At 37.2% G+C, this 13,187-nt stretch overlaps 1 protein-coding gene across 1 annotated transcript in view; it reads right to left on the reverse strand.

The window, feature by feature from the left end:
- LOC135158014 (acidic leucine-rich nuclear phosphoprotein 32 family member E-like) overlaps window positions 1-10,287 on the reverse strand; it is a 28,751-nt gene extending 18,464 nt beyond the window's left edge. Inside the window, exon 1 of the mRNA XM_064115253.1 lies at window positions 10,200-10,287. Coding sequence (XP_063971323.1) covers window positions 10,200-10,287 — 88 coding nt within the window. The remainder of the gene's footprint in view (window positions 1-10,199) is intronic.
- Between the last annotated feature and the right edge of the window lie 2,900 nt (window positions 10,288-13,187).

Genomic DNA, 13,187 nt, shown 5'->3' on the forward strand with positions numbered 1-13,187 from the left:
ACAGACTCAATATCCTTTCCGTAAATTTGTTTAATTTCAACGCATCCATACAAACTAAAAAAGGGGAAACAATAGCGTTTTTATTTTGATAACATTTTGTTCTTTAGTACATCGTAATTTGTGCCGAATTTTCTGTTACGTCTGACAATCTGATATCATTACCATCTGCTTCCTTCATTCTTTAAAATGGGACAACAAAATTAAACAAACTACCAAAACTCTTTTAATAACAAGGTGTTGTATTTCTAACATTACAGCAAAAACATATACGATATAATTCTTCGATTAATAATTATTTAGTGCATCTGATTATCAGTTTACATACACAAGCAGTCATACGACTCTTCAAAATTTGTGTTCGAAGTTTAATAGGTTGTTTTCGCTGGTACATTTTATGTATTTCTCTAATAAATTTGTTTGTGATATTTTTATCTTCCTTTAGACGAATGATTTTCAATCAATTCTAAGTACACTTAATACTTGTTAAGTGGAGATTTATCTATACAAATATACTGCATTTTGCAATTATATAAGCCACTCTGATTAAAAATCGGTTTTGAATGATTTCTTTCATACATTGGTGCCCCATGCATAGTATTAATTTGCAATCATAAAATAGCTTGATCAGAATTGAAATGTTAAAAACACTCTCCGTTTCATCAACGGCGCATTGTCCATTTGTTTATGCTCTGTTTTTGTCTATAATAATGAGATTCAAAACACTTCACTTTTATACAAACATATATTTGTTAAGAAACAAACAAAAACATGAAATCACATCCATGAAACAAAGAGATTAATACTCTCGTTTAATTGAAGCGCTTCTTTTCGATGTGAGTAACCCACTCCCAGCAAGGTTATAAGATTGAACACAGTCATGTAATACTCCGCAAAACACAGTAAAAAGGAATTTCCGCACTGCGACGCAGAACGCTTTCAAGAACATAGAAAATATATTGAAAATGCCCGTTAACCGTTTGGAGGTCTTTGTCGAAAATTGGTGAACCGGAAGAGCAGTTTCGTCCAAAGTTTCGGAGCTGACAAAATAATTGCAAATAATGTCGTTCGTTCAGAGTCCAGGACGAAACTGCTGTTTTTATCCACCAATTTTTGACAAAGATTTCGTGGTTGACCTTTGTTATGAAAGGCATTTGACAATGCAGTTTCTATGTTCCTGAAAGCGTTCTGCATAGCGGCGAGAAAACTGCCTAGTGTCACCAAATTCTAGTGGCGTCTTGATCACGTTAAGATCCCCCTGGGCATTCCCATGACCGATAGATAGTGAGAGGCCTATTCGGCCTAGATGAATTCCATGCCCTAATTACGTCCAAACAAGCCCTTTCCTGGTCGCGTGTAACAATGCAAATCAAGATGGGGGAAACGAGGCAGGGCAGACAGCTTCAAGTGGAAGAACAAATCTTGGAATTTGGGTCAAATCTTCAACGACAAGTGCGCGGGCACTTCTGCCGCCAAAATATTAGTGTTGGTCAGGTAACTTTAGCCGTAGAACGATTTAATGTGCCCGACTCCTGTGTGCAGCAGACGACAGGTAAGGAGGCCACGATACGATAATAGCAAATGTTGCCCTACATTTTGGCGGGAGAAATCTAGTTGTAAAATCAGGGTGATATTGAGTGAGTGATGACCCATGCCCTGCTTATTCTCATCGTAAAGTCATGAAAAAGAGAATAAAATAGCGTTTTCCTCTATGATGTTAAGGTACAACGCGTTTCTTAATTGTAGGTATCCTTTGCAAGCAACATTATTCCGATTTACTATGCATTGTTTATTTTCCGCGTATTTCATTATTTTATAAGAACTATGCATATAAAAAATTTGTAAAATTCTCGAAAGTGATTCCAGACTTTACTCACGTTCGAACATTATCTTATTATATATGTTGATCAAACCAAATGAAAATCTTTATATCTGCGTTCAATGAGAAATATTTTTAGCAATATATTCAATTATCTCAATAACGATTGTTTCATTCTCGGTTTTCTAAATTCTACATAAAGGACTATGAGAATGTGGAAAAATATTATGCTTCTTTGTTTTATAAACAGAGAGTCAAAGTACTTCCCATAAAAAGAGGTAATTTAAAAACTTATTACCTAAACGCAGTTTCCAATAACTTTTTAAACGCTATTATAATTTTAACGTTTCATAAAAAATATAACCATCGAGAGTTTGGGAAATGTAATGACATCATTTTCACGTGTACACATGACACATTCAAGCAAGGGCAGTGCCATAATGTTGATATGGCATGGGGGCAATCACGCCGAAATGTGACGTCACTTTTTCTCAACTGAATCGAAAAGTCATGTGTGGGAGTGTGTCTGTGTGTGTGAGAGAGAGAGAGAGAGGGGGGGGGGATCTCACCCGCTCACCTGTGGAGCGACTTTGATTGTCATTCTGTCATGATTATTAAATTATTGATTCACAAATTACAAGACCTTAATATTTTACCGCTAAAATAAATAAACCTCAGATAAGCACAGTTCCAACATTGATTTAAACACGGGGCAAAAAAAAACTATGATTGATAACTTGATAACCCGGTGTTCTCGGGTAAAAGTAGGTTTATGGAAAAGAGACCTTTATTTCATTTAATACAAAATCTGCGCATTGTTTTTATGAAAAAGAAACCTTTAACTTATAACCAGATGTAGCCTAAGCTATATTGTATGACAGTTGGTTGACCTCGCGCACATCAGACTTTAACGTTGACCATGTTAGTGATACCACGTTAGAAGAAATTGAGTATGAAAAAAGTTCCGCCAAATCGGAATTGAAACTTTAGCTGTTATCTTCATTTGTATTGTCCAGTAAAATAGCACTGCACGAGGCAATGCCCAATTTTTTAATGAAATATAATTTTATTGAAATAAAGATTCTCGTTTGATACATTTCATGATTTTTATTAAGCACTTGGAATATGAAATAATGAGAACATACTCGGGAAACACAAACTAACCCTTCAAAACTTGAGATTATTTTGTTTGCATGTCTATCATAAAAATGAAAAAAAAAGAAGATACAAGTACACTATCAGGTTGTTAAAAAAAAAACACACACTGGAGATTGTGAACGTTGTGATATACCGCTAATGACAATCCAATCATTTATCAAAATGTTTGCAATTATAAGGAGCAAAATTATTAAAGAAATTATCGAAAGCAACAAATAATACCCTGAACTTGGCCTTATGATCTTGAAAATAGTGAATGAAAATGCTGAAGCAACAGCACCCACTCGTTCAAGAAAAAAGAGAAAGGAAACTTAATATTTCGCTCTCAGAACCATAATCTATAAAAAGATGAGACGATGAGATATCAAAATTCAGTATTATTGGATTTTAAAAATCTTGGATAAAAAATGTAATATTTCAAGGAGAGTATGACAAGAACACCCTTTGGGGCAACTTGACTCAGATTATTGGAACATTAAACTTAAATACAAATAAATAAACTCAACTCTGAGAAAGCGATAGTGAGAACCTAAGGCTGGTGAGGGTTTCACAGAACAAAGAAGTTCAAAGCGCGTTCCAAGCGTGTGTCAGTGTGAAAGATGAAACCACCCTTTTTGCACCAAAGACATCAAGTAATGTTGGTTAGGTTTATCAAACTTAGACTGTGTTAAAAATCACGCCAGGGGCGGCGATCCTAGGGGGCTGGTGGCACAGTGCCCCCGCCACTTTTTGAAGCACTGATAAAGTGCCCTTTTAACGCAAGAAAAATGCTCCTCACGAACGTGTACTGCGCCCCTTTAAGAGGACCCGTTTAGGTGTTACCAAGTGCCCTTTCTCGTATAAGTACCTTTTTTAATTCCAAAATTTCCCCCTCACGGACGTGTTCTGTGACCCTTTCACCTGAAAATGACCCGTTTTACGCCGTTAGAGAGTGCACTTTTGTCATCTTATAGGTGCCCTTTCTTGTATCAGTGCCCCTTTTTACCCCCAAAAGTGCCCCTCGCGAACATGTTCTGTGCCCCTTTTACCTCAGAATGACCCGTTTTATATCTGAGCAAGTGCTCCCTTGCCTTCTTGTAAGTACCCTTCCTCGAATCAGTGGCTTTCAGTGCCCCTTTTTACCCAAGAAAAATGCCCCTCATGATTATGTCTTGTGCCCCTTTCACCTGAGACGGGTCCTATTTATGCCGTTAGCAAGTGCCACTTTGCCTTCTTATAGGTGCCCTTTCTCGTATCAGTGCACCTTTATACATAAGAAAAGTGCCCCCTCCGAACGTGTTCTGTGCCCTTAACGAGTGCCCCTTTGCCTTGTCATAGGTGCCTGTTCTTCATAAGTTTTCCTGAAAAACCACTCTTTTCATGCCCGACGAGCGCCCGTTTTTTTTTTTTTATTTAGGGCCGTTCTGCTTCCTTCTGCAAGTGCATTATGAATTAAAAAACTTGTAAAAATGATCCTACGTGCCTTAAGTTTCATGAGTCATGTGTGGGGTTGATAAGTCATTTTTTCTTTGTTTTAAGATCATGACTGTACGCAGCAGGGGAGCAGTTGCCCCCCCCCCCCGAAATTTTGAAAACTCACATTATTTTACTGAAGATTTTCACAAAATTCACCAAAAGTATGCTAAAAATCCATCAATTCCAACTTACCAAAATGCAAAAGCGCCTCAATGATAAGCTCGGCCGCTTCGTTCTCTCGTTTTTTATTTTTTTCCCAACAAGTTTACGCATGTTGCCCCCAAGCCAAAAAAATTCTGCATACGGCCATGTTTAAGATAATGCCCCTTTTCAAAGAAATTGTGTCATTTTGTCCCTGTGCCCCCCCCCCACTTTCAAATTCGCTCCGCCGCCCCTAAATCACACAATTATTGTTCCTTGTGTCTATTTCTATAATTATCTTTAAAAGTACTAAATGGCTGCCTGAACCAAACTAAAGAAGGTGGGTGCATTTGAAAATTTGACGATCCCCCCAAAAAAAAAATGAATAAAAAATAAATAAACACATAAAAAAATAAATAATGAACGTGATTAACTGCCTTTTGTATGTTATCAGACTTTGTAAATTGTTCTTATATGCACATTCCATTAATTTAACAAATTTTGAGAGCCACTAACATCGCTTGTCCGCGGTGCCCAGCCGAAAAGCGTGGCGATCCGCTTTAATAGCAAGATTCATGAAATTGATCTCAAACTTGAAATGGAGAGAGATAAAAAAATATTGAACGAAACAAGATGTTGGGCGCATGAAGGAGGATGAAAGAGAAAGAGAGAGAGAGAGAGAGGGAGATAAAGAGAGAGAGAGAGGAAGGGGAGAGAAGGAGGGTGAGAGGGGGAGGGGGAGAGAAAATTTTAAAAACGAGGGGCATGCAACAGGCAACCGTTTTCATGGTTGTGTGTGCTCAAGGATTATAGCTGTCTTACAAGAAAATCAAGGTTCATAGCAAATGGAAAGAGCAAGCTGGCTAAGGTTGAAAGCAACCGAATAGCGGAATAAAAGGGAATTATAATATAGAATTCGAATACTTTTTAACAAATGTGAGAACAGAATATAAATGAGAGGTTGTTGGTTGATGTTTTTCGGTGCTTTCATTCAAGAATAAGAAAAAAAAAATAGAAAAGAAAACACTAGATTTTAAAGCAAGGAGCAATGTTGAGATAGCACTGTGCCATGAAAATTGCTTAATTGAACTAATAAAAGTACAACATGGAGACCTTTGCCTTCGCTTTTGAGTAAACGTCTGACACTTATACCCTTATGTTACTATTCAAGACAGCGAAAATGCGATGACTATACAAAACTACGTGGACAAATTGATTTTAGTTTACAATCGTATTTTTTGCATCCCACGCACAACGTTCATATCCATGTTTATTAGCCCCTGGAAAAGCAAAGTAGTGTTTTGAAATATTTACTGACTAATAAATGCCATGACTGCTAATATAAAGAATAAAAAGTGAGGGCAACGAGGAGAGAAGAACAGAGCTTTTTAATTATTGCACATGGGTGAGAGAGATAACACAAGAGAAAGAGTCCACCCCAGAAAAGTGTTAAAGTTGAACCAATATAGAAGAATGAAAGAAGCATAATGCTAAAAATCTCATTAAATTTCGTGTGGAAAACAAAAGCTTTGTATTCATTATACATGGCTGCATGGGTGAGAGAGATAAAAACAAGAAAAAGAGAAGGGGTGGGGGAGCGTGTGTGGGGGTGTGAGGGTGTGGTGTGTGTGGGTGTGTGTGTGTGTGTGTGGGTGTGTGATGGAGGGTGAGCAGAGTAAAGGGGTTGGGGTTCAGGGAGAGAAGAGAAATGGGCTGGTCTGTGTTTTATATACGGGCATCCATTAAAGTTTGATCAAAAGAAAAAAAAAACTCGAACGGCTTTCTAACAAGGTTCTACAGGCCTACTTATATACATGTACTGCGTAACTACATGATAACAATTGTGTTTTTGTAAGCATGAATTATATGTCTCAATACTAAATGCCCGGGAGGTTTGATATCTGAAAGTAATACATAAAATGTTACATTAGTGAGGGTTTACGATGGGCGAGACCCGATCAATCAATCACCGCACACTAAAAAAGTCACTAATCTATCATCTAAACTACCTAAATATATTTGATAACTTTGCAAAGTGTGACGTGCATGAGCCGACACGAAATGAAGTCATGAAAATCAATTTCAAAATCAGCATCATGCGCTTAAAAGTAAAAGTAGATAAGCGACCAGGTTTGCCAGATGTGTTTTCCCCCTCAAAGAATATGTAGAATGCACTGTACCCCCCAGTACACAAATAGGGATACAAATATGAGATTTCCTTGAGTATGCTAATTTATGCATGAAATTAGAATTGTTAGGCCAGGGGCCCGTTGCAGAAAGAGTTGCGTTTAAAAGCAAGTCAAAAATCAATCGTAAGTCAAAAATGCGCGCTGTTGATTGGTTGAAAAAGTTGTGCATGATTTTTGGAGTTGCGATTTATTGCAACTCTTTCTGCAATACAATATTTTCTGGTCGAGGCAGTCTTCGCGGCATTCTTAGCAAAACTTTATGAAAAAATACGATATGATTTTATAAATTTCTTATGTATTTTTTAAATAAACCTTTTATTCTTAGCAGAAATTATTTGTGACCTTATAGTGATTACGTGATCTTGTAAAGATTACCAGCTGAAAATCTTTTCACTCAATACTTTCACCAGCCACCTCAATATTCGATCACAAAATTGTTAAAGGTGTACTCCAAGCTGACAATAATATGATTTGAACAGAGAAAGTAAAATAAGACAATTGAAACTCTGAAAATTTTATCAAAATTTCATGTATTCATGAATATACAATGAGCAAGCTGATGATGTAATATCCTCACTTATTCTTTCGTATTTTGTTATATGAAATTATATATTTCTCATATTTTGTCCTCCAATAATGAAAAAAAAAATGGATTGACAAGTGAATTAATTGTAAGATAATCATTGTTGCAAATTGTGTGTCATAAGAAAATATGAAATGTTTATGACTTCATGTTATAACATTAAAAAAAGGAAAGAGGGGGCATGACATCATATTTCCATAGCCCACATATTTCCATATCTATGAGGGTGTGCATATAACTGTTTTCTCCAAACATTGCTAAATTTAAAAATTCAATAACTTTGTTATTTGTTATGAAATTTTGATTAAATTTTCAGGGTTTTGCTAGGTGAATTTTACTCGATTTATTTAGATACAATAATTTTCCGACCCGGAGTACCACTTTCATAACCATAAATGGGGGCGTCGTGGTTTAGTGGTGAAGACTCTCGTCTTTCAATCTGAAGGACATGGGTTCGATCCCAAGCCATGTCGTGTTTTCCTTCAGCAAGAAATTTTCCCACATTGTGCTGCACTCAACCCAGGTGAGGTGAATGGGTACCGGCAGAGCATGGAGCTATAGCTCTATGGGCAGAGAGTAATTCCTCAAAAATCTGTGCGCACCGCAATTGGTAGACTAGCTTAGCCGGGGTAATACTGTATGACAGCGCCTTGAGTACCTAGCAAAGGTGGATACGTGCGCTATACAAATTCTATATTATCATTTATTTAAATGGAGTCGCTCGAAGATTAAATACAATTTGGAAACAAATATGTTTACTCAAAATGGTTAGGTGGAAATAATCCTTAGCGAGAAAGATTCCACGTCAAACTTGGCATTATAAAATTGGTTTATATCACCACGCTAGCATCAGTAGTATAGGAAATCCATGGAAATCCAGTTTTATACACTGGATAAAACAGAAAAAATGTGACAGATGAAAGCAAATAAACAGGATTATTACACGAAGTATGCGGTCACATAAGATGGTATCACCAAGACAACATGCAAAGATTATTATGGCAATTATTAGTGGCAGTATGGATACACTGGGTATACCAGGTCTTAAAGACGTTCAACTAGGCAACAAAATAGTAAGGGAGCCAGCAGCATCTGCCTAGCTGAGAAGGTTACCAATTTCCATCTTCATTGTAATATAGTATGTATACCCCTTAAAGTGATTGGCTAACATTGATTTGACTTTTTAAAAATCTGAACTAGAAGGTCACACTTGTCACCTGTGTGTGTGATATGTTACAAAAATGTAGCCCAGAAAAAATTGCATCCGAAAATCCTTATTTAGTGCTTCAAAACGTGAAATTTAAAGTGACCGGAAACACCATCTTAATTTCATCCCATACACTTATGTGTTCCATTTAAGCGTCTTAAAGACGCCTTATTAAAAAATTGGGTTTTGCCTTGTATTTTTAGCTTTTCATTTTCAATAATGATTGTTTTCAGGGTTTTTTTAGTCCTAATACATGTACTTGTACACATGTTTTTTCTTGGTTTGAGAATTTTTTAAATCGGCTGCTCACAAAGTTAAATAATACCTTTAAGTATAAGGAAATGCGCGTCTGGCTGGTCATCGGTGGTGGGGGTGGTCAGGAGGGCGTTGAAAAGGATCCCCAAAATTAAGCTAGCCTATAGCTGAAAAAGAAACTTTATGAAATCGTTGGGATGTTATCTTGCTTAGCATCAGGGTTATTGCCAGATATTTTTGGTGGTGGGTAGTAGCCGCCAGACGCAACAAAAGAATTTATAAATCTTAAGGGGTCTGACCTTGTAAACTAACGTAATGCAACATTCAATCAGCAATGTATTATCTCCATGTGTTTAGTCTCAGACCTCATACCCTTTATATTTGTTTGTGCTGAAACCCTGATTCAGCAAAATTTCGGCATGCAGTGGAGAAAGGGGCTAATGGGCGGTGGTTGGGTGGGGTTTGGGTAGGGGTTGTGAAGAGGGAGGGGGTAGGAAGAACACATGGGGAAAAGTTTATCTAGCTTGGGGAGGGGTCCTTACAAATGACAAAAGCATCCCCCAAAATAGATAAATAATAATAATAAATGAATAATAATAAATGAATAAATAATTTCAAAATATAAAAAAAGAAAGATCGTAACAACTACGAATATGGTGTGGTTCTAGACTAGAACGATTTTTTTTTGGGGGGGGGTGCTTCTACCGGGGGCCTAAGAATTGTCTACAATGGAGGTGTTCCCCAATGCAATGGAGGTGCTGGCCATCTTCATGGGTGGGCATGGATAAATGCCAGCAGTCATCGGTTGATTTTCCGATCTTGGCAACTCTGGCTTGAGTTAGATAGACTTAGCAAGATATTCTGGGCACGGATAGTGATGGTGTCCGCAGACTTGGATTGGCAATGTGTCCAGGCTACGGATCCTCGGCGGCTTGGTCTTGGGCTTATGAGACCGAGACCATAAAGACAGAGAAGCCCTATTGGCAACTGCATCCGGCTGTCTAGTATCAGATGCCTGCTTCACTGTCGTCTAAACCGTTTGCTTTCAAAGATGGTAGCCTGGGGGTTTCCTTACAAGCTCATAGAGTCGGGGAAGGCCGAGTTGCTGAAGAACAACACGATGGCCTTGGTACAGATGTCATGATCGAAGAAGCATCCTCCGCTCCATACTGTTCAACTTGGTGCTTAAGATCTGCCACAAGAGTAGAAGCTTTTCCCGGATGATCGTGAGGCTTACTAAGAAGATGTCTGTTACCGCTTCATCGGCAGATTTGTTAGTAGACCCAGAATCTGCTTAAATAGGTGGATCCAAGCAGTTCAACATTGCTCTGGAGATTTATATGTTGGAACAACCAAAAATCATCCTTGGAACACAGAAGGTTTTCCACAACTCACTTGCGACATGAGGTATTACCCTTGCTCCTAGTGGAGAGGTTCCAAGGAGGAAATGCTCTGTATCCCTTGGTGATGGCATCAGCGGCATAGTCGTACTGGAGATTGTCAGTCTTGACAATGCAAAAGTGATTATGGGAGGAAACAATTGTGCGATTGGTTCGCCGTTGATCTGCCATTAGTTACCATTGCTTTGAAGATGTTGATGAAGCACAAGGATGACACTCTTTGTGGGGTTGATCTAGTACCTCCATTCATCATCGAGTCGGGGAAGGCCGAGTTATATATATATATATACATATACGTCGAAAATTTGGAATTCAAAATAAACTGTTGGAACTAAGTAAAATGCATTACCACTTTGCCTCATTTATATATATATATATATATATGTATATATTATATTCACAAATAGTTTAGTAAATGCAGTAGAAATAAAACCGTAGATTCTACGGCATTCACTAAACTATTTGTGAATATTTTATTCCATATGCCGAAGCAGACTATTCATATACAGTGCGTATCAAAAAAAAAGTTTACACTTTGAAAAAGCCATGGGAATTAAAAAATATACAACATGTGTGTATTTTTTTCACATATAATCTTGGGTTTGGGTCTCATCTATCCAATGAAAGTAAAAGTTTTGACAGAATGTTACACTTGAGTGAGCACTATCCATTTTTGTGAAGCTCGTAGAAATCTGTTTGCGCAAAAATGCTAGTTTTCACGCTGTATTAAGGGGAAAGGGCGAAATCAAACTTACCCTGCGAAACATTTCTCATGCATTTTCCTTGCACTTTTAGTCAATTGAAATTAAACGGATACATTCAAGCATTTTGTAACAGTTTTGCTACCCAAATTGAAATTTCAACACTTAGTAGGCACAACCTTTACCTTTTTTGTGCCAGCTGGATTTGAGGACATAACTGAATCTGAACAAACGTTTATATCAGACATCTCCAGCATTTTTTCATTAAGTTTTTATCATTTAAAGTGGGTTTACATTTCATTTTTCGTTTAATACTTGTTTCTCCACATTTTTCCCAAGCTTGACAATGATCAACAAAATGAAAATCAAGCCTAAGCCATTTCATGTAAATCACAGCTCAGTGTAAAGTAAATATCGACACGATGGCCTCGGTGTGTGGGGGAGTGGGGAGGGGCGCAATGCACGTTTCGAAGTGTTTTGGGCAAGGAAACAAGTTAAAAAAGGTAAAAGATATCTTCAAATCAATTTCATTAGCTAAATTCCACGTGTTCTTCATGATTAAGGTCTACTTTTATTTGCATAACTATTTCAAAGTTCTGCGCAAATCATTTTTCACTAACTTTCCAAAAATCAGTGGTGCGCACTCAAGCGGAAATATTTTTCGACAGTTATATCGTAATTTGCTTAAATGGACCTGTACCAATGTTAAAATGTGGAAAAATCTTTAGGATATAACAAATGTATAATTTTACAGGATTTTTTCTAAGTGTTAACTTTTTTTATATACGCACTGTATATCTATATATATGTGTGTGTGTGTCAGGGTGTTTCTAAAAAAGGGTAACCGCAGTTCAAAGGTCAGCTTTATCAAGAATACATGATTTATTCTAGTGATTTCTATTTCACATAATTGAGTATCTCAACTTAATTTGGCACCTTGCTTACGTCACAATTGCCACGGGTCACAGAGTTATGGCCCATCAAATGCGAAAGGTACAAAACCTACTTTTTCAAAGTTTCTAGATTTAAATTCACAAGCAAGAAACCCACTTTGTTGTAAGGTTTTGGTTTCATCAGAGTTTTGCCCTGCAAATTTCAGTGAAATTGTACCGTTCTGATATTTTTTTTTCGCGAGTGAATGTTACATAACTGGTGTCAAGCTGCAATTTTGGTTGAACACATCCTTGGTTACTTGCAGGCACATGTTTATCATGAGATGGATGTTCTTCGTCACAATCCCGCAATGGTTAGAAGAGCAATGCAAGACATGTAGCGTCGACAGGGGATGTACTGTGAAAACGTTGAATGTGTTGGTGCAAAATGTTTAGATGAATAACGGGTTCAACATAGATTTCATTTCAATAAAACTTTAAGGGAAAAACTCTAATGAAGCCTAATACTTACAACAAAGTTGGTTTCGTGCGTATACATTTTTTGCAGGATTTTCTGCATTTATTAGAATAATATACAAAACAAATTTACAAATGCGTGAGACATCACAATATGGCATAGAGTACGTATAACCAAGTGACAATCTTATATAATGACGGGAGAAAGACATGCATACAATTTAGAAAAACAACTTAATGGGGAAAATGCAGAGGCAAACTATATAAGCAAATATATACTTGAAGCATAGCAGCCAAAAAGAGAAGGGTTACATGGAAACCGATAAAGATAAGTGCGTGTGTAAGATAAAAATTAATGTCACGAATCATCAAAGAAAGGGAAAAAAGTAGAAATTGAAAAATGAGGTGTGTGTGGTAGTGGGTGCAAATGCACGTGAGAGATTTATGAATATCTGGATAAAAGGTATTAAAACCAAAATCTTGGAAAAAGTAGTTTATATATATATATATATATATATACATATATATAACTTCTCACATTTGTATACTTTCTCCCATACGTGTACTGTATCAAAGCAATAGCTTTGATCCAGCTGAGGCATGGCGGCTTGTCATTGTTCAAAAGCCACCTTCACCCGACAAAGGAAATTATAATTGGTATAGTGTCGAAAATCTGTCTATCTGACGGTCAATCGGATCGGAGTCGCCCTAGCCACTAACCCGTCTCTGTGGTCTAGTGGTTAAGGCACCGGCGTTCAAAGCTGGGGGCCCGGGTTCGATTCCCGGCGGAGACATTTTTTCGGCATTGCCTATTTTTCCAAAGGGTAGATAGCTCTGGGGAACCTTGATTTAAGCTACGCCTACCATTGTTCTCTTCATTCATTTCTTTACAATATATACATATATATACATATATATATATATATATATATA

This window comes from Lytechinus pictus, unplaced genomic scaffold, assembly GCF_037042905.1.
Source record: "Lytechinus pictus isolate F3 Inbred unplaced genomic scaffold, Lp3.0 scaffold_25, whole genome shotgun sequence".
Lineage (NCBI taxonomy): Eukaryota > Metazoa > Echinodermata > Echinoidea > Temnopleuroida > Toxopneustidae > Lytechinus > Lytechinus pictus.